The sequence below is a fragment of the Bos grunniens genome, chromosome 9 (genome assembly GCF_055505025.1).
Source record: "Bos grunniens cultivar Pamir isolate PY7600 chromosome 9, Bosgru_T2T1.0, whole genome shotgun sequence".
Classification (NCBI taxonomy): domain Eukaryota; kingdom Metazoa; phylum Chordata; class Mammalia; order Artiodactyla; family Bovidae; genus Bos; species Bos grunniens.
The window spans coordinates 63,413,134-63,435,298 of record NC_141173.1 but is presented as its reverse complement, the minus strand read 5'-3'; the positions used below and the strand labels follow the sequence as shown (position 1 = coordinate 63,435,298).

Here is a 22,165-nt window from a genome sequence, read left to right as displayed (position 1 = left end):
ATTTAAAGCATACTCTTCTCCTTTTTGGACTTTCTTGAGAAGCAGAATGCTACCTCTATTATATCATGGATACATTCGCCTCTTATTGTCAATGTGTTCCTTCCAGACACTTGACACGCCTGTCCTTCCGATTCTTAGTCATCTTAATCACAGCAGGTGCCTACCCTTGAGGGCTTCCCAGGTGATGCTGGTGCTAAAGAACCCGCCTGCCAATGCAGGAGACATAAGAGATGCAGGTTCAATCCCTGGGTCGGAACGATCCCCTGGAGGAGGGCATGGCAACCCACTTCAGTATTCTTGCCTGAAGAATCCCTTGGACAGAGGATCCTGGAGAGCTATAGTCCTTGGGGTTGCAAAGAGTTGGACATGACTGAAGTGACTTAGCACTCAGGCATGCACCTACCCTTGAAGTCTGTCTTTAAAACTTTCATCCTTACTGACTCAGTGGAATTCCCTCCACTCATCCTTTTTATAGCATCTTGTCATTTTAAACAGCAAATACAGTGTGAAGGAACAGACCTCTTTTATCTGTAGCCTTTTCTCAGTATATTTTATCCATCTCTTTAACTGAAATAAGGTATGGAAATAAACGAAGACTACTCATGTGAGAACAGAGGCTATTTATTTAAAGATTGCTGTATCCAAGGAGTCAGTCACCATCACTTGCATTGGGCAGGGACTCAGAGTAGGGGAGAGGAGTGAAAAAGTTTTATAGTGAAAAAGGGGGAGGCTTGGGTATTCCTCTGGAGGAAGTTGACAGGAAACTCAGTTCAGTTCAGTCCCTCAATCATGTCTGGCGCTTTGCGACCCCATGGACTGCAGCACACCAGGCTTCCCTGTCCATCATCAACTCCCAGAGCTTGCTCAAACTCATGTCCATCGAGTCGGTGATGCCATCCAACCATCTCATCCTCTGTCGTCCCCTTCTCTTCCTGCCTTCAATCTTTCCCAGCATCAGGGCTTTTTCCAATGAGTCAGATCTTTGCATCAGGTGGCCAAAGTTTCAGCTTCAGCATCAGTCCTTCCAATGAATATTCAGGACTGATTTCCTTTAGAATAGACTGGTTGGATCTTCTTGCAGTCCAAGGGACAGGAAACAAGAGGCAGACTAACTACATGCAGGCTAACTAGTAGCAGGGCATCTCATGTGATTGGCTTAGTGAACATTAGGCTTTCTCTGATTGGTTCAGAGTTGGAAGGGGAGGCAGCCAAAAAAAAATAGGGCTGTTCTGAGCTGATTGCTACAGCTACTGAGGTTGTGGTTTATCTTCTGAGACTGGTTGCTGCAGAGGTTGTAGGTTAGAGTTCTATTTCATATAAGGTCCAGCCTATGTCTGTTTGTATATTCAGTCTCTCTTGTCACTAACCATATCAATTCCCTTGTTATCCTCCCTGGTGGCAACTTTTTAGCCCCTGATTTCTCAAGATGAGAAAGCTTCAGCTTCCTGGTGTATCTTCCAATCATCGTCCCATTAGCATTCTCACCAGTTATTCTTTTGTAGTTCTTGAAGCTCCCATTCCCTGTATTCTTTTCTATTATCTACTATACTTGCACAAAGTCATCAGATGTGTACTGGGTAGCTTACATACCCTGCTGCTTTGTTCTTCAGGAACTAATAGTTTAGCAGGTGAACATTGATACATTTCTGTTAAGTGGTTTAACAGAAGTGAAATAAAAATTCTATCCCATTGACATAGGTGACTTATTAAGTTGACCTTGAGATACAGATAGGCAATGGAGAAGAGAGGAGTGATGGTTAGACAGACTGTGAGAAGTAAATGTTAGATCTGGGCTGGAAATTTTAAAAAGAGAATGGAGTGTTCAGTGGGGCGGAACTTTGTACTAACTGGACTCTCTCTTCTCATTCTTCAGCTTCATTCAGACCCCCACCTTAGACCAAATTACCCCTAGATTTGCAGCATGTTGAATGCCAGCTCCCCATATATTACCCAGAACAACTTGTTGATAAGACAAAACTGAGTATATGGCTTACAGTGGTGAGGGAAACCACCCCTTCAGCAGAGCTTTGCAGAGTCTTGGAGTGGGGAAGAGTAAGGTCAGGATTTATTGAGACTTCGAAATTTAGTTGAAGGTAGGTGTTTCAATGCCTGGGATCAATTGGGGGATGGGTTTGAGGCTTGAATTGGGTTGGGTAAAGATCATGAACAAGCAGTCCAGGATTGATGGAAATAAGCAGGTGAATCTGAAGGCAACTGATACAAAGAGTCCTAGGGTTTCTTCTCTGTGTTAATGTTTACTACTGAAGAGTTGATGCATCTTTCAGGATGCTGTATAATGAAGTCAAGTGATTTGCTTTGGCAAGAGACTCTCAGAATAGTAAAATTATGCTAATGAAGACATAGGAATAGTAAAGCCCTACTAATGTAGACAATAAGTTGTGGGCAGAAGTAGTTCTCCATCATCTGCAGTATCTCAAACTCTGAAATGTTTCCTCTAATTCTAGGTCTCTCCTTCTTAACTCACATGTTCTAATCCCTTCTGAGTTTTTTCCTGTGGCTTCACCACACCTTCAGTAAAACCCTTATTCTCCTTTATATAAACTCTTCTTTGCTTCCCAGCTAGAGTAATCTGTTTAACCTAATGTTTACTAGTAATCTGTAAAAGGAGTAAGCAAAATGTAGAATAATATAAAATGTTATCTGGAAACATCTGAACATTTCAAATTAAGTGTTGGGTGAAGCCCATTTAAGTAAGACAGTGGAAATCTTAAAATTTTTGTCTTTTAAACAAATAAACCAAGAATGGTGGGGAAAAAAAAATCCAAGTGGTATGACTCTCAAAGTATAATAATGAATTGAGCTCACTGTACATTTGAATCTGTACATTTTATCTTTAGGTTTTTATGTCCATTTTCATTAATCTATTTTCCTACTTCTCAGCAAAGGGTATTTATTTTCTAACATGCTCTAAATTGTCTAATATTTTAATGTTTTGTAGAAACATGCTGTGTTGTAGGACTAATTTCTTTGTGGATGGAGAGGAGGGGGAAAAAAAGGCAGATATTAGCTACTCAGTTCAGTTCAGTTCAGTTCAGTTGCTTAGTCGTGTCCAGCTTTTTGTGACCCCATGAATCGCAGCACGCCAGGCCTCCCTGTCCATCACCAACTCCCGGAGTTTACTCAAACTCATGTCCATTGAGTTGGTGATGCCATCCAGCCATCTCATCCTCTGTCGTCCCCTTCTCCTCCTGCCCCCAATCTCTCCCAGCATCAGAGTCTTTTCCAATGAGTCAACTCTTTGCATGAGGTGGCCAAAGTATTGGAGTTTCAGCTTTAGCATCAGTCCTTCCAGTGAACACCCAGGACTGACCTCCTTTAGAATGGATTGGTTGGATCTCCTTGCAGTCCAAGGGACTCTCAAGAGTCTTCTCCAATACCACAGTTCAAAAGCATCAATTCTTTGGCGCTCAGCTTTCTTCACAGTCCAACTCTCACATCCATACATGAGCACTGGAAAAACTTTGACTAGATGGACCTTTGTTGGCAACGTAATGTCTCTGCTTTTGAATATGCTATCTAGGTTGGTCATAACTTTCCTTTTGATAGCTATTACCTTAGAGTAAAAAGCAGATATTAACTAGTATCTTAGAGTATTTTATTTGTTCTTTAGAGGAATGTTCATTCCAGTGTAATTCTCTTTCTACTTAGGCCAATTTGCGTCGGAAAGTTACTCACTCGGTACAGACTGATCATAGTCACATGAGAAGAGAAAACTGTTCCCAGGTGTACCCTTCAAAGGATGTTGGTACGCAGTCCATGAGGGAGGGCAGCAGCCGAGTGCCCCGGCCGCAGATTTACATAGCTGGTCTCCGTGGGGGCCAAACTAAGACCACCTATGGAGTCAAGGTGAACTTAACTAGAGCGGTTGATGAAACCTAGTTAGAGACCGAGTTTTTAATATGGATACCACAACTTATGAACAGTGGCAAATATTTAGGAGTATGTTTGCATCTGTGAAAATTCACTGACTTTGGGGGGGCTGGTACATTCATTGGTGGTATGAATGTTTTTGGATTCTCATTTATATGCACTGTCAAACTCCTACAAAAAAGGAAACATTGTTTTCTGTAATACATTTTTCATTCTATTAAAATTGAAAAGTAAAACTCTGTCCATTCCTCTTTGACTTCTAAGAAAATGTTTGGCAGTATCGAGACTGAAATTATTAGATATTAATATATTAACATATGATTAGATAGTTATATATAATATTATTATGCTTGGGATGGAAATTTATTTAGATAACTTTTTATACATTAGCATCAGATTATTATGCCTGGGATAGAAGTTTATTTCTAAAATCACAGTTAATATTGAACATTAAAAATTTTAAATGTAGTTAACAGTTTCAGCTTCATTAGCTATCCAATGTAACATGAATTAAATTGGTATAAGATTTCATTAATTTGGAACAGTTAGAACAAAGGCCCACATGATGTTTTTATTTTTGTTTATTTATCCCAATTGAGGTCTTGATTTTAATACTTCAGTATTCCTTTACTCAGATTATTTTATCTGTTTATCTTTTATCTAGCACGAATTTGTTGAACACTTATTTTTTTAACCTCTCATTTCTCTTTTCTAATTGTAATAGTACTTAAAATGTAACCCTAAGTCATAGTTGTGATCACATGATGTCTTTTAAAATCTGGAAATTTTACTTGGAGTCTGGCTGACGGCCCCTTGAAAAGACTGGAATATCTGGCAGCCTTCTGGAATAACTCGGTCAGCCTTCCGTAAGCAGTGGCTCTGCCCTTTTGTAGGGCAGGTGCCTCTGGTTGCAGTGTAACAGCGGGGCGACTCCGATGCCTTACGGGGCTCCCGCTTCACTCCTTTGCCCTGTTTGCCTGACTCCACAGGCAGCTGTTTCAGGCCCCTGTGAATTACTGAGAGCTGAATTTTACAGCTGTTGTTTTCTTACCGCCTTACATGCTCCTAATACACATGGATGGGTAATGAAGACTCTCAGATGGACAGGCTGTTAAAACTGGCCTCAGCAGCTGGGGGTTCATTTATATTTACTACATTTTTTTTTACTTATGTGACTCTTAAGGGGTTTGTATAGTTTGTTTTCTATATAGGTTAAATGTTACATTAATAGCATGATATGCTTCAAAATCCATTTCCCACATATATTATAGAGGTAAACTTCAAAAAACAGATCTCCTTCTAAGTTGTCATGATTTTCATACCTATAGTTTAATTTTTTAATTGAAGTATAGTTGATTTACAATGTTAAGCAAAGGGATTCACTTACATCTTTTTTATATTCTTTTCCATTATGGTTTATCATAAGATACTGAATTTAGTTCCCTCTGTTACACAGTAGGACCTTGCTGTTTATCATACCTGTAATTTAAAAGTGATGTTAAAGATAGGTTGGCTGGCTGTTGAGGCAAAAAACCTGGGGGTGAGAGTGGGGGTGTGAGGGCTCTGTCCCTGAAGATGGTGGGATGGTTAAAGGTGGTACTAAACTTTACAAATTCAGGAATTTGATTTTACCTATTCTAATCAACCATTTTTTGATCTTACAAGATTCCTAAACACAGAAAAGAATGGCCGATAAACCACAATTTGGGGTTCTGAAGTTAGGGCTGAAAGTAGAATTGCCAAGCAAATAAAAACACGAAATACGATTTGCAAAGCTAATATCAGAAAGTCATCTGGTAAGAATAAAAGAATCAGAATAAAGGGAGCTAGGTCACATGGTCAACTCGTCTTCTCCCAGGACCTCTCTAAAGAGTTTTAATCACATGTTGGACCCAGTTTCAGTTGGTCAACACCATTTCAGCAGGTCATAGCCTGAATTCATTTTCTCTACCACACTTGTTTCTCCCTCTGTATTTCCTTCTGTGGTCAAAGGTATCACCACCTACTCAGCAGCATAAATTAAAAACTTCTGGACTGTCTCCCACAGCCCCTACATTTAACTAGTCATTGCACCCTGTTGATTTGGCTTCAGCTGCCTTTGAGATCTGTGTCTTCCTATTCTTACTGCTGTTGTCATAATTTAGATTTAGAACTATTGCTTGATTCACCAGCATAATTTTTGTAACATATAAATCTGATCAGATCACCTGGCTCCCTCCCTGCCAACCCTCACTCCTCTTACTTAAAAAGACACTTTTTTTCATTATCTAGGGGATAAAGTAAAATTCCTTAACACATGTGAGACTTTTCAAAATATATCCCTTTATCTTTTAGTTGCATATTCTGCCTCCATGCTCTCTGTACACATTATATACATAGTAGGCAGAGTCCAAACGGTCTGAATATATTAGAGTCTTCAATACACCTTTGTTCCATGGAATAGACTCCACAGACAGCCCTAGAAAATGTTTGTCCCCATGAAATCTGTTCATCAGTTCAGTTCAGTTGCTCAGTTGTGTCCTACTCTTTGCCACCCCATGGACTGCAGCATACCAAGCCTCCCTGTCCATCACCAACTCCTGGAGTTTACTCAAACTCATGTCCATTGAGTCAGTGATGCCATCCAACCATCTCATCCTCTGTCATCCCCTTCTCCTCCTGCCTTCAATCTTTCCTAGCATCAGGGTCTTTTCCATTGAGTCAGTTCTTTGCATCAGGTGGCCAAAGTATTGGAGTTTCAACTTCAGCATCAGTCCTTCCAATGAATATTCAGGATTGATTTCCTTTAGGATGGACTGGTTGGATCTCCTTGCTGTCCAAGGCACTCTCAAGAGTCTTCTCCAACACCATAGTTCAAAATTATCAATTCTTTGGCACTCAGCTTTCTTTATAGTCCAACTCTCACATCCATACCTGACTACTGGGAAAACCATAGCTTTGATTAGATGGACCTTTGTTGGCAAAGTAATGTCTCTGCTTTTTAATATTCTGTCTAGGTTGGTCATAACTTTTCTTCCAAGGAGTAAGCGTCTTTTAATTTCATGGCTGCAGTCACCATCTGCAGTGATTTTGGAGCCCAAAAAATAAAGTCTGACACTGTTGCCCCATCTATGAAGTCATGGGGTCAGCGGCCATGATCTTAGTTTTCTGAATGTTGAGTTTTAAGCCAACTTTTTCACTCTCCTCTTTCACTTTCATCAGGAGGCTTTTTAGTTCTTCTTCACTTTCTGCCATAAGGGTGGTGTCATCTGCATATCTGAGGTTATTGATATTTCCCCCAGCAATCTTGATTCCAGCTTGTGCTTCATCCAGTCCAGCATTTCTCATGATGTACTCTGCATATAACTTAAATAAGCAGGATGACAATATACAGCCTTGACGTACTTCTTTCCCGATTTGGAACCAGTCTGTTGTTCCATGTCCAGTTCTAACTGTTGCTTCTTGACCTGCACAGATTTCTCAGTAGGCAGGTCAGGTGGTCTGGTATTCCCATCTCTTTAAAAATTTTCCACGGTTTTTTGTGATCCACACAGTCAAAGGCTTTGGTATGGTCAGTAAAGCAGAAATAGATATTTTTCTGGAACTCTCTTGCTTTTTTGATGATCCAGTGGATGTTGGCAATTTGATCTCTTTTTCCTCTGCCTTTTCTAAATTCAGCTTGAACATCTGTTTATCAGATTTCACTTTTTCAGTGAAGGTTTTCCCCATCACCTTTGAGATAATTAATTCTTCTTCTTTGGATTTTCACAGGAGTTTATCCATACTTTTACTATAATAGGGCTTGAAATAAAAAGGTCTATATGTGTCCCTCTGTATTCTCCTGTTAGACTGTGCATTTCTTGAGATCTGAGTTGTGTTTTAGCCATTTCTACCTCCCTACCATTGTTACTGTATCTTGTTGGATGAATGAGTTTTTTTAAAAAGGAATGAAAGAAAGGACAGACTGGAAGCAGGGTATTGGTTGAGTGATTATTTTAATAGTCAAGGTGTTGAAGTAGTTATTGGAAAATAAAAGGAAGAAACACAGAGAGGAAAAAGGAGATCACCTTTGGGGAAGTTGGTGGAAAATAAAGCTGGATGAGGAGGGTTGGCATAGATTTTGGAGAACTCTGAAAGACAGAGGAATGTGCTGCCTTTCTGTAGTATGATATTAAAAAACAACAACAACAAACTGTGGCTGATTCTGGAACAGAGGATCCACTGAGGGAGAGAGATGCTGGAATTGGTGAGATGGAGAAAAGTGAAAGTGAAAGTCACTCAGTCGTGTCCGACTCTTTGTGACCCCATGGACTATACAGTCCATAGAATTCTCCAGGCCAGAATACTGGAGTGGGTAGCCTTTCCCTTCTGCAGCGCATCTTCCCAACCCAGGGATCAAACCCAGGTCTCCTGCATTGCAGGTGGATTCTTTACCAGCCAAGCCACCAGGGTGAGATGGAGAGGAAGCTGTTAACAAGGGTTAGGGCATCGTGGTTTTGGATGACAGGAAGGGACAAATGTGAGATTTAAGGAAGGAGATATAACAGCCCAGGAAAGAGAAGGGAAAATCAAAGTTTCTACCCTGGGAAACAGAGGATGATATGAGAAGGGGAAGTGGTTGGTCAAAAAAGATAATGTGTTCAGTACTAGAAATTTTGAATTTAAGAAATGACAAAGAAAGAAAAGCAGAGGTGACTAGAATTTGATCTGGAGAAGGGTAGTTTGGGGGATCATCACCAGTGAATGGGGATGGAATGAGGAGAAAGAGAGAAGACAGAGAAGCAGTCAGAAGAGTAGGAAAAAAATGTAAAGTGATCTCTGTGATCACGCAAGTAAGGTCTAGGTCTTCTACTTATTATTAGCTGTGTTATCTGATCTCTCCCCACTGAGTTTCTTCATCATCAAAATTGGGATAATGGTTCCCAACTCATTGGCTTGTCTGAGAGGATTAAACCAGTTCAGTTCCGTCTCTCAGTCATGTCCAACCCTTTGTGACCCCATGGACTGCTGCACTCCAGGCCTCCCTATCCATCACCAACTCCCGGAGTTTACTGAAACTCATGTCCATTGAGTCGGTGATGCCATCCAACCATCTCATCCTCTGTTGTTCTCTTCTCCTCCCGCCTTCAATCTTTCCCAGCATCAGGGTCTTTTCAAGTGAGTCAGTTCTTCACATCAGGTGGCCAAAGTATTGGAGTTTCAGCTTCAACATCAGTCCTTCCAATGAATATTCAGGACTGATCTCCTTTAGGATGGACTGGTTGGATCTCCTTGCTGTCCAAGGGACCCTCAAGAGTCTTCTCAAACACCACAGTTCAAAAGCATCAGTTCTTCAGCACCCAGCTTTCTTTATAGTCTAACTCTCACATCCATACATGACTATTGGAAAATCCATAGCCTTGACTAGACAGACATTTGTTGGCAAAGTCTCTGCTTTTTAATATGCTGTCTAGATTGGTCATAACTTTTCTTCCAAGGAGAAAGTGACTTTTAATTTCATGGCTGCAGTCACCATCTGCAGTGATTTTGGAGCCCCCTAAAATAAAGTATGTCACTGGTTTCCATTATTTCTCCATCTATTTGTCATGAAGTGATGGGGCCATGATCTTAGTTTTCTGACCAGTTAGTTAACATGTGTAAAGCATTTGTCTGGTAAGTGCCTTGTTAATGTCAGCCAAGAGAGGAGAGATCCCCCAGTGTTTCGTTTCTCCTGCACCCCACCCTCATTTTTCCTGATTTCTGTTTTCTAGATCTCAGTACTTAGAATAATGCTTGGCACATTAGGACTTTCCTTAAATGTTTGATGAACAAACACAAGAGGCTGAAGAATGGAGTTGGCAACTGCCGAGCTGTTTTAACAGTGTTGGCTTGAGTTGAAATAAGATTGCAGCCAGCGAAGCAGAAAATTATAGAACTAAGTACAATTATCAGTGACTGTTTGGCAGGAAAGGAGAAATGAGATTATGGTAACTAAAAATGGAAGCAGAGGAAAGGGAGAGTTAAGCTCAAATAAGAAATGTTTAACCTGGGGTGAGGGGAGGAGGAGATGAGGGAGTAGGGTGAGAGAGAGGTCCAAGAGGGAGGGGATCTATGTAGGCATATGGCCGATTTACTTCATTGTACAGCAGAAACTAAGACAACATTGTAAAGCCATTATATTCTAATAAAAAGAAAAAATAAAATCTATTAACTTAAAAAAGAAATATTTAGATACTGATGATTATTACTCATTTAACTCTTTTTAAACTCAGTTCAGACACTGAATTTTACTTTGTGTCTTTGTATTTTTAAAACAAATTTTCTCAGTTCTAAAATGCTACAATCCTTCTGGTTTGTCTTTAGTAATTTTTATACCACAGGAAAGAGTTGTTTTAAAATCACAGTGAAAGTGAAAGTTGTTCAGTTGTGCCCGACTCTTTGCGACTCCATGGACTATACAGTCCATGGAATTCTCCAGGCCAGAATACTCAAGTGCATAGCCTTTCCCTTCTCCAGAGGATCTTCCCAACCCAGGGAGGGAACCCAGGTCTCAGATTAGTTTGGGATTTTTTAAAAATAGAAGAATGAGAGTAATATGCTTAAGCTGCATTTGTCTACACTGTTCTTTAATGGTATACTGTACTTTAAACCTTGCCACTTTTAGTAATCTATTGTACAAATACCATACTTGAATTGAGCTACAATCTCCTTAAGCCTTTTGGTATTTGCTTCCTGCACAGTCTTTTTGTTTAATGAAGTTCACGCTTTTACTTTGTTACTAATGGAGATAGTAGTGGGCTTCCTTTCATACAATTCATTGAGACTAGGGTAGCTCTGATACCTAAGCAGAGACAGAAGTGACAGGGTATCGAGACAAATACTGCAGTGTGATAGTGACAATCAGAAAAATCACTGGGGTCTCAGATGGAAAGAGCAACAGCTGCTGTAAGGTTATTTCATCATCAGGCAAATGATCTTATAGCTCACATAATGGAGATGTCTGCTCCTTGCTCTAACCAAGGTTTGTACAGAAAACTAGACACACATAAAAGAAACACATTGAACTGATACTTGTCTTGGAAGACTTAGGATAATTCGAAATGAGAAAGTAAAAATTACCTTAAATCAAGAATGTAAATATCTGCTTGGCCATTCACTGGGCTGGGATGAGAAACACAAAAATCCCAGCTTCAAAGTTAACAGGAAACAATATCTCCCTCAAGGATATGCTACAGTTGTAAAGTATAATAACACCCTCCTTTTCTGAGTGTCTACTTTCTAATTCACTGAAAAGTTTTGTTCTCTGAAATCATACACTACTAGGAACCCTGCTGTGGAAATTGTATCAGTAACAATGAAACACTCTATTCTTGCTTGAAGGGTTTCAGTCACTTTGATCCAATGACGCAGCTTCAGTTTCCAGCCTAGTTCCAAAGCCTTCATTTAGGGGACTCCTGAGTGTAACAGTTCACATATACAGTAACTTTGGAGTTTCCAAGAAACAGGATCCTGAGACTATTTAGCTCTGATGTTGAGTTTTTCACACACAGCCCTGTTTTGAATCTAACAAAGTACTGCTTCTTTTTAAATTTCACCCACTCTAGTATTCATGTCTCAGAGAAGGCAATGGCACCCCACTCCAGTACTTTTGCCTGGAAAATCCCATGGATGGAGGAGCCTGGTAGACTGCAGTCCATGGGGTCGCTAGAGTCGGACACGACTGAGCGACTTCACTTTCACTTTTCACTTTCATGCATTGGAGAAGGAAATGGCAACCCACTCCAGTGTTCTTGCCTGGAGAATCCCAGGGACGGGGAAGCCTGATGGGCTGTCGTCTATGGGGTCGCACAGAGTCGGACACGACTGAAGCAACTTAGCAGCAGCATCAGCAGTATTCATGTCTAGAAAATCCCATGGACAGAGGAGCCTGGTGGGCTACAGTCCATGTGGTTGCAAAGAGCTGGACATGATTGAGCAAACATACACAGTAAGTCCATCCCTCCCCCAGATTCTGTAACTGTCTTTTCCTTTGTTTCCCGAGACCTCCCACAGTTATTCTGATGTGCAGTCTCCTTCACTGGAATGGACCAATCATCCTGACTCGATCTGACTATAGGTTTGTCCCTGGTGGGTTTTGGGCTGATCAGGTTAGGACAAGAGGCATCAGAATCTAGTCAAGGCTCATGGTAATGGAGCAGAAAGTCTTTGCAGGCAATGAAAATTTTAAGAAGGAAAATTTACATTATGTGAACCAGAAATGCCACAAAACTAGCTCTAAAGCATTTTACCCACCACCCTAATTATGATCAGTGTGTATATGTGTAATACTCTTCTCCCCAAGAAGGAACCATAGTTTCTTGAAGCGTAGTTGATCCCATGGCTTAGAAGAGGGAAAAATCAAGACTGGCCTGGAACCTGGGACCTTGTTGCCAGAAATAAAAAATGTTTCAAAAAATTTCTGCAGATTTAAAGAAAGGAGTGGATGTATAGGGTTCATACTGGGGCAATTTGAGTGTTCAAAGAATAATTACAGTTAATTGAAGTAAGTTGAAACTATAATGATACTCCAAAATAGGAGATAAATAAACCATATAAAACAATATAGAACAAAATAAATGTATGATAGAATATTTTTAATTTTTGCAATTAATTTCAAGTACAGATATGAGTTTTTAAGTATATATGGGTATGTATAAGAACATACAGCAGGGAACTGAATAATTGCATAAGTGAGAACTGTACCAATTATAGGAAGAGGTGATTAGCACCAGTCAGCACACATACAACCAGGCAGAGGGAAGATTCAACATTGCTCTGAACTGAGATTAATCAAATGTCTCACTATATAAACTATGGTCTCCTTCTTTGAGTTCCTTCTGATATTGTCGTTTAGTTGCTAAGTCATGTTTATTTGCTAAGTCCTGCTCTTTTGATACCCCATGGACCATAGCCTGCCAAGCTACTCTGTCCGTGGGGTTTCCTGGGCAAGAATACTGGAGTGGGTTGCCATTTTCTTCTCCAGGGGATCTCCCCCACCTAGAATAGAACCTGCCTTCTTTACACTGAGCTATCTGGGAAGCCCCACTCCCCCCTATTAATGTGATGCTAATAAGTAATGAAAAATTTTGCAATAATATTAAAAGGATATATATATAAAATGACCTTAGGTTCAATTCAGTCACTCAGTCATGTCCAGCCCTTTGTGACCCCATGGACTGCAGCATGCCAGGCCTCCCTGTCCATCACCAACTCCTGGAGTTTACTCAAACTCATGTCCGTTGAGTCGGTGATGCCACCCAACCATCTTATCCTCTGTTGTCCTCTTTTCCACCCGCCTTCAATCTTTCCTAGCATCAGGGTCTTTTCAAGTGAGTCAGTTCTTCACATCAGGTGGCCAAAGTATTGGTGTTCCAGCTTCAGCATCAGTCCTTCCAACGAACATTCAGGACTGATTTCCTTTAGGATGGACTGGTTGGATCTCCTTGTTGTCCAAGGGACCCTCAAGAGTCTTCTGCAACACCACAGTTCAAAAGCATCAATTCTTTGGTGCTCAGCTTTCTTTATAGTCTTTATTTCTTTATAGAGAAATATCCATATATGCCTACTGGAAAAACCACATCAATATATGGCTACTGGAAAAACCATAGCTTTGACTAGATGGACATTTGTTGGCATAGTAATGTCTCTGCTTTTTAATATGCTGTCTAGGTTGGTCATAACTTTTCTTTGAAGGAGCAGTGTCTTTTAATTTCCTGGCTGCAGTCACCTTCTGCAGTGATTTTGGAGCAAAAAAAAAAAAAAAAAAGTTACTGTTTCCACTGTTTCCCCATCTGCTTGCCATGAAATGATGGGATCAGATGCCATGATCTTAGTTTTCTGAATGTTGAGTTTTAAACCAACTTTTTCACTCTCCTCTTTCACTTTCATCAGGAGGCTCTTTAGTTCTTCTTCACTTTCTGCTATAAGGGTGGTCTCATCTGCCTATCTGAGGTTATTGATATTTCTCCCGGCCATCTTGATTCCAGCTTGTGCCTCATCCAGCCCAGCATTTCTCATGATGTGCTCTGCATATAACTTAAATAAGCAGGGTGACAATATACAGCCTTGACATACTCCTTTCCCTATTTGGAACCAGTCTGTTTTTTCATGTCCAGTTCTAACTTTTGCTTCTTAACCTGCATACAGATTTCTCAGGAGGCAGGTCAGGTGGTCTGGTATTCCCATCTCTTTAAGAATTTTCCAGTTTGTTGTGATCCACACACTCAAAGGCTTTGGTGTAGTCAATAAAGCAGAAGTAGATGTTTTTCTGGAACCCTCTTGCTTTTTTGATGATCAAGTGGATGTTGGCAATTTGATCTCTGGTTCCTCTGCCTTTTCTAAAACCAGCTTGAACATCTGGAAGTTCACGGTTCATATATTATTGAAGCCTGGCTTGGAGAATTTTGAGCATCACTTTGCTAGTGTGTGAGATGAGTGCAATTGTGTGGTAGTTTGAGCATTCTTTGGCAATGCCTTTCTTTGGAGTTGGAATGAAAACTGACCCTTTCCAGTCCTGTGGCCCCTGCTGAATTTTCCAAATTTGCTGGCATATTGAGTGCAGCACTTTCACAGCATCATCTTTCAGGATTTGAAATATCTCAACTGGAATTCCATCACCTCCACTAGCTGTGTTCGTACTGATGCTTCCTAAGGCCCACTTGACTTTGAATTCCAGGATGTCTGGCTCTAGGTGAGTGATCACATCATCGTGGTTATGATGGATCATGAAGATCTTTTTTGTACAGTTCTTCTGTGTATTCTTGCCTTACCTCTTACCTCTTCTTACTATCTTCTGCTTCTGTTAGGTTCATACCATTTCTGTCCTTTATTGTGCCCATCTTTGTGTGAAATGTTCCCTTGGCATCTCTAATTTTCTTAAAGAGATCTCTAGTCTTTCCCATTCTATTGTTTTCCTCGATTTCTTTGCATTGATCACTGAGGAAGGTTTCTTCTCTTTCCTTGCTAGTCTTTGGAACTCTGCATTCAGATGGGTATATCTTTCTTTTTCCCCTTGCCTTTCACTTCTCTTCTTTTCACAGCTATTTGTAAGGTCTCCTCAGACAACCATTTTGGCTTTTTGCATTTCTTTTTTCTTGGGAATAGTCTTGATCACTGCCTCCTGTACAATGTCGTGAACCTCCATCCAGTTCTCAGGCACTCTATCAGATCTAATCCATTGAACCTTATTTGTCACTTCTACTGTATAATCATAAAGGATTTGATTTAGGTCATACCTGAATGGTCTAGTGGTTTTCTCTACTTTCTTCAATTAAGTCTGAAAGTCATTTAGGGGAAAGATCATGCTACGGAAGGTGTAGGCTGCTGGGAATCTCACAATATTGTACCCATGTTCCTGTAAGAATGGAGGTACTTATATCCAACAATATTTTTAACCAATCCACATATCTTGAAAACCATTTGACGGTGAATTATTTCTAATATCGCTTATGCCAATTAACATGCTTCAGTGAACGTGGAGATTATAGCGGTTGAAGTCTGTGCCTGTTGATATGCCTAACGTTTTGAAGCGAAGACTGTGCAGTTAGAATGTCTGGTAAGGTAAATATAATCAGAGATGATGCTGACGATGAGGACACAGCCACAAGACTTTGAACAATATATAATATAAACTTTAAGTTTAAATAAGAGGTAACAACAGAAGTTAATGAGTGAGGAACTTAATGCAAGTTACAGAAGTTGCCTAGTTTCTGTTACTTTCCGGGTTTTAGGACGATATACAACAGCTTTGCCAAAATCCTTTCATCGAAGACCAATTCCTATTTGCCGCCAAATCACCTGGTGAGGACTACAGTTCCCAGAAGGCAACGCTCGGCTCTCGCGACTCAGCCTCGTTAGCCGGCCGGGAGTTGTAGTTTACAAAAGAACGCTGTGGAACGTAAGTTTTACTCCCTTGTCAACAGAAACTGGGCGGTATCGGTCTCTTCTCCCTCCGGGTCCGCCCCTTTTCTGCAGCGGTCGAATTCGTGAACCTAGTCCAGGTGCTTGGCTGGGCGGGAAGCCGCGGCCGGTTGGCCGGCGGGGCGCTCTAGGCCCCGCGGTTTTAGTCTCTATGACTCCGGGAGGCGGTCCCGGGTGCCCTGACGCGAGCGGAGGGGGTGCGGGTCAGTTCCGCGCGGCGCTGTCGGGGAACCATGGCAGCCCCAAAAGGTGAGGCCGGGGCCGGCGGGACTGGAGAACCCGGGTCGGAGGCGCTATGCCGAGCGAGCCTCAGCACTTGTCTGCATCTGTCTGCGGGCGAGCATCTTCCGTGCCCGCGGGGCTCGGGTCTCCGGGGGGTAGGCCCGGGCGTCGGGGAGCGGGGATTTGTGTTGAGCGGCTCCCGGGCTTGAGCGCGCGCTGCCACGGGTCAGGGGAGCGTGGGGCAGCCAGCCTCCCACTGCGGCTGCCTTCCCGGGGGGCGGACTCAGGGCCAGCCGGTTTGGCGGCCGGAGACCGCGCCTGCCTGGACGAGTGGGTGGGAACAGAATTCAGACAGGCCTGGGCTGTAGCGGACCGGGCGAGGGGTCAGTGCGCCGGGCCCGGGCTGGACCCGCATCACTCAGCGGGAGGCAGGACGGGTCTCAGTGCGGGCCGGGGTCACCGCGTTTGCTGTCTCCGCGGTGCCTTCTACACTGGGGTGCTCAGTACCTTAAGGGTATGCTCCGGGTGCAGAACCTAAGCAGCGGCTGGTCCACCTAACAGATACTGAAAACATCCTTGGGGCAGGAGAACAGCCTTGCAATGTGACGAGACGGAGAAAGCTGTCGTTAACAGTTACTCTCGAGAATGTTATGTGGTTAGAAGTAACACTTGAATATTTTGTGGGAAGGATGATACCCATCCTCCGCCCCTGCCCCTTCCCCAGGGATAGCTCATTAGAGTAATAATGTTTGATGACTAATTGCCTTTTCCTGAGTGTAAGTATCATTAACTCTGCAGCTCGTTTGCTTTGCTGGATGGGATAAGTTGAAACCGGAGTTGAGTTTCTGAATGGTAAAGCTACAAGAGATTGGGCAACACCCGGATTCTTCTCCACATTTCCTCCATAGAGCTCTTGGCTTCACCCCTGAGTATACGTTGAACAAATATTTGAACAATAGCTTTTTGCTTGGGTGGCAAATTATTTTCCTGGTTGGAGAGGCCACGTTTATCCTTCAAGCCCTGCTCAGGGGCATTGTCTGCAATTGCATATGCTTCTCGCATTTCAAATAAGCCCACCTTTAAGAGTCTTTTATAGCAACACCCGAAATAAAGGAAAAAAGTAGAATTCTTTTGATAATTGACATAAAATGAAAATAGCAAGATGAATGGTGAAGGCAATTGCAGAATTACCTAAGTCAAATCATCTGAAATAGTTGCTCAGTTTACAGATTTAGGCTTATTGCCAATACCTATTTGTTGTGCCTGGGTCGTGTGATAAATCTTACATGTCCGCTAGAACTGTGTAATACAAAATTGCAATCCCAAACTTCCTGATATTCACAAAGGATTTATTTATCTGGGACTTCCTAATTTCCACCTTCTCAGGTGTTACAAATAATGTCCCCTCTAAAATATAGTGAACTACAACTGAGAAAAATATACAACTCCAGTTTGTAAATTTCTTTTGCGGGGCGGGGTGGTGGGATTCTCCACATATAAACAGAAGTTGTGTGGGAGCTAATGGGAGCTTTGAGAGAAGGAGAAAACAGTGCTGATGTGCCACTGTGCCCACTCAACAATGCAGTTAAGCTGTGGACTTTTTGCCACCGCATGGATCTTAGTCCCCGACTAACGATTGAACCTCTACCTCCTGCAGTGAAGCTCAGGAGTCTTAACCATTGGACCACCAGGGAAGTCCCAGTATGGACTTGTGATAATACTACCTTGAAACAAACTGAAATTGCTAATAATTGCACTTTCATTATACAGATATCTAAACTTATTTGCTTGCTCTTCTATTTAATTGGTAGTTATTTTCAGGAATATCAAATGTATTCCCATTTAATCACTATGCTAATAGGTGTATTTTCAAAATTTTAGCCATTCATTGTGTTGTTTTGGAATCAGGAACCTATATAATCGCTGACATAGTTTTTAGTTTAGGAGTCCTAACCTCTCTTATTTAGGAAAGTATTGATAATCTAGGACATGTGGGTTGGTAAACTTTTTCTGTTAATAGCTGATGGTCTCTGTCATAACTACTCACCCTGCTGTTGCAGGGCAAAAAAAAAAACTAATAAAACTTTTTGTGACACAGTAATTTGAATTTCATATAATTTTCATACATCACAAAATGTTATTTAAAAACTTTTTTCCAACCATTTAAAAATGTAAACCTATTCTCAGCTTTCAGATCATAGAAAAATGAGAGGAAATGTACTTTGTTCACCCCTGATCAAGAAGATGGGAAATGCTTTCTCCTGTACTGCTGTTTATTTTTTGTCTTACATTTCCTCCTTGTGTAGGAGAGTTTTAGGGCAAGTGAAGTATTACAGTAATCCTCTTCAATCTCTTTTACATTAACATTGCCTTTTGGGTCCTCAAGATCGATTGAAACTTTAGGCAGAGATAAGCTCTATTTTTTCTGTTCTGCCATCCAGCTTTTTAGGTAAGACCTAATGTACTTTTAAACATCTGCCTGAATTTTGCAAATAATTCTTTAATTCACCCAGGGAAAAATATTTATATTGAAGAACCTGTTTTCCTAGTAAGTTTCCACCTTACCATACAAAGATGATTTGTTTGAAACTTTTATTTTCCTGTGCAAGTCACCTTTGAATTATGGTTAAGCTTCCAAAGTAGTTAAGAAGCATACTTAGATGTAATGTAGTTATAGTAGCAGCCCAGAGCAACCTCTGTCCCTCTGGTTCTTAGCCCAGGTTGTCAAAGTATGGCCCATTGGTCAAACCCAGCCTATCACTTGTTTTTGAATGGCCTGTGAGCTAAGAATGGTTTTTACAGATGAACGTTTGCAGTTGATCTGATGGAACACCAACTTTGAAGACCAGTGAAGCATAATGTTACCTGCCTTCACCTCCACCCCCAGAATTCCCGTCTTCTCAATATAAGAAAGCATTGTACTCAATTATTATTATATTTTGAATTTTTCCAATAAATATAAGTTAAATGTGAAAATATGTTTTCTCTCTTGTCACCTACATACACCTACATGATATCCTTAATTTTGCCTCATGGCCTAAAAAACCTAAAATATTTACTTTTGGCCCTTACAGAATAAAACTTGGCTGATCCCTGTTTAACATGTGCCTGAAGATTTGAAAGAAGGTTAAATATAGCTGGGGATGAGGGAAGTATGAAGTGGGTAAAAAAAGTAGAAATAGTTTGAGTACTAGGTGATGGCTGTCTCATAACAGGGCTGGGAGTACTGAAGGAGACCTGGCTCCCCACTGCTTGTGGTTTTATTGAAGTTGGTGGACCAGCCTTGGTGCCCGAGTGATGGCTGATGCTCAGATATACTTACAATAAGTTCTTAAATTGAGTGTTCATAAGTTGTGTATATTTCCTGGATTTCAGGTTTTACAGAACTTCATTCTTAATACTCTTTTTGTGTGTGTGTTATGAGTTATCTCTCATATAATGCTGTGAAATGAGAGGCTGGATGTAATTTATAAAATTCTGTATTATTTTATCATTCACTTATTCCTTTTGTTTTCTTCCTGCTGTCTCTCTGTTTAGAATATACATTGCTGCTATTGTTTTTATCCTGCCATCAATGTTTTGCTTTCACAAGTATGAGTTATAAAGATATATAAAGTGTGTAATTTATAACATCCTAAACTAGAGTTAGTTAAGCCAGATATCTTGCAATTGAGCCCTCCCCAGGAGCAAAATCTGTGCCTAACCAGTTGATATTGAAAGTCAGCTATGTATTGTGTGTGTGTGTTTCTTTTCATGTAGTTAGAGAGCATTGTTTTGAAAACAAGTTTTTTAATGTATTTTGTGCTTGAAATTGGAAAGCATCTTGAAGTATAACACTGATTAACTTTTATATACATAATGTTGTCTATTAAATAATATCTTTGCACATATTTTCCAGAAAATGTCAATTTATTATTCAAGTTATACTACTTGGCAGTGATGACCCTGGTGGCTGCAACTTATACCATAGCTTTAAGATACACAAGGACATCAGACAAAGAACTCTACTTTTCAACCACAGCCGTGTGTATCACAGAAGTTATAAAGTTATTGCTAAGTGTGGGCATTTTAGCTAAGTGAGTATAAATACTTTTTAGTGTGTTAAATTTTTACTTTTTTACTCAGTTACGTTCTTTATTAGAAAATTCAAGCTATATCTTCATATGTTTGATTGCTCTAGAGCAAGCTTTCTCAGCTCAGGTCATTTTTGCTCCCCAGGAGGTATAATTTTGGTTGACCCAACTTGGGGGATGCTACTTACATCAAGCGGGTGGAGGTCAAGGGTGCTGATAAACATCGTGTGATGCCGTGTCCTCCAGGACAGCAATCCATAACAAAGAAGTCTCCATCCCCAAATATCAGTGGTGCCAAAGTTGAAAAACCACCATAAAGCAGGTGGAGTTGGCTAACTATGGCCCACTGGTTAATCCAGTTTGCTGCTTGTTTTTGTTGCAACACAGACTGTGTGGCTCACACAGCCTAAACTATTTACCATTTGGTTCTTACAGAAAATGTGCTGACTTCTGTTAGAGAGGAATAAAGCGATCATAATAGTTAACATTTCCTGAGTATTTTCTATGTTAAGTGTTAGACCCTGTACTAAGTGCTTTTCCTTAGTTATCTTGTTTGGTCTTTATACATTCTTTAGGTAAGTATGGTAATTACCCCTATTTTACCTACACGGTGTCTGAGGTTCCTTACTATCGTGCTATTAATATTTGGTAGCACTGGGGGCTTTGGATCAGTAACATTGGGTGAAAATTGTTTTAGCAAGGCTGAAATATAAGACAGGGTTGAGAATAGTGCCTTTGGAGTGATACAGACCTAATTTTAGTCTTAGACTCATTGGGATTATGACTTTCCATATATTCCTTAGCTTCTCTTCTTCTCCTAAGCTTCAGTTTCTCTATTTCTTTTTCTTTTTTTAAAGTTCACGTTTTAAGTCTTTAGTGCTGCCCATAAGCCCAGCAGTTTTTTACTTGTCTGTTTTCATTTCCCACATTATATTCATAGACTGGAATATTTTAAGTCTAATAAAAATCAGGTGACTTTCTCCCCACCAGTAAAGGAAAGTGGGAAATATATGCAAAGGGAAGTTCTGGACCCTGTCTATAAAACCAGGGGTAAGAGTCCATTCAAGATAGAGGAAAATAGCCATAGGCTGTGGATGAGAGAAAACAGTAACAAAAGACAAAAGAAAATGAGACAAACAAGAAGGCAAGCTTCGAGTTACACTGTATAGTTTCTTTAGTTTGTAACTGGAGAAAGCAGAGTTGTGAGAATTAAAATCTGGTAGGAAATTACTTGAAAAGTTTTTTTTAACCTTTTTTTTTTTTTAATTTACTTATTTGGCTCTGCCAGGTCTTAGTTGTGGCACGTGGGATCTAGTTCCCTGGCCAGGGATCGACAAGGCCCCCTGCATTGGGAGCCCAGAGTCTTAGTCATCGGACCACCAGGGAATTCCCATACTTGGGAAAGATACACGAGATGAGGACCCACCTGGGTCATGTGGACAAGTGAATTCATATAGGTTTCAAGATGTATGCTGGTGAGTGTAAGAAACAGTGAAGAATAGCAGGTGTAAGGGTTAAATTACATTTAAACACTTTAAATTTCATTTAACAAATATTTATTAAGTGATTTCTGTGTGACAGTTTTACAATAGGTGTTGGATATAGAAATAGACTGGAGAAGGAAATAGCAACCCACTCCAGTATTCTTGCCTGGGAAATCCCATGGACAGAGGAGCCTGGTGGGCTACAGTTCATGGGGTCGAAAAGAGTTGGACAGGACTGAGCAACTAAACGGAGAAGCCTGTGGCAACCCACTCCAGGGTTCTTGCCTGGAGAATCCCAGGGACAGCAGAGCCTGGTGGGCGGCCATCTGTGGGGTCGCACAGAGTCGGACACGACTGAAGTGACTTAGCAGCAGAGCGACTAAACCACCGCAGAAGTAGACTTGGTATGATATGAAATAGATACAGTATAAATAAAATAGATGTTGTGGAATGAATGAGATATGGTTCCTGCTTGCTTCAAATTTAGGTTTAGTGGAAGAGACAGAAAATATACTAGAAAACACATGCATGATTACAAATAATCCATCTGAAAAAAATACTTTAAAAATGATGTGGAGA

The 22,165-nt window shown here is 40.8% G+C and overlaps 2 protein-coding genes across 8 annotated transcripts in view; both read left to right on the top strand.

Annotated features, from left to right (window-relative positions):
• CFAP206 (cilia and flagella associated protein 206) overlaps window positions 1–15,761 on the top strand; it is a 47,541-nt gene extending 31,780 nt beyond the window's left edge. For 4 of the 5 annotated variants that reach the window (XM_086317794.1, XM_086317792.1, XM_086317791.1 and 1 more), the window contains one exon: window positions 3,670–4,127. In XM_086317794.1, coding sequence (XP_086173920.1) covers window positions 3,670–3,900 — 231 coding nt within the window. In that variant the 3' untranslated portion in view covers window positions 3,901–4,127. Of the gene's footprint in view, window positions 1–3,669; window positions 4,128–15,617 lie in introns of those variants that run through there. The other variant, XM_086317793.1, reaches the window with a different exon arrangement.
• The window catches only part of SLC35A1 (solute carrier family 35 member A1), a 31,731-nt gene continuing 25,183 nt past the window's right edge, over window positions 15,618–22,165 (top strand). The window contains exons 1-2 of one of the 3 annotated variants that reach the window (XM_086317814.1): window positions 15,618–15,784; window positions 19,928–20,105. In XM_086317814.1, coding sequence (XP_086173940.1) covers window positions 19,969–20,105 — 137 coding nt within the window. In that variant the 5' untranslated portion in view covers window positions 15,618–15,784; window positions 19,928–19,968. Of the gene's footprint in view, window positions 15,785–15,988; window positions 16,057–19,927; window positions 20,106–22,165 lie in introns of those variants that run through there. The other 2 variants (XM_086317813.1, XM_086317815.1) reach the window with 2 other exon arrangements.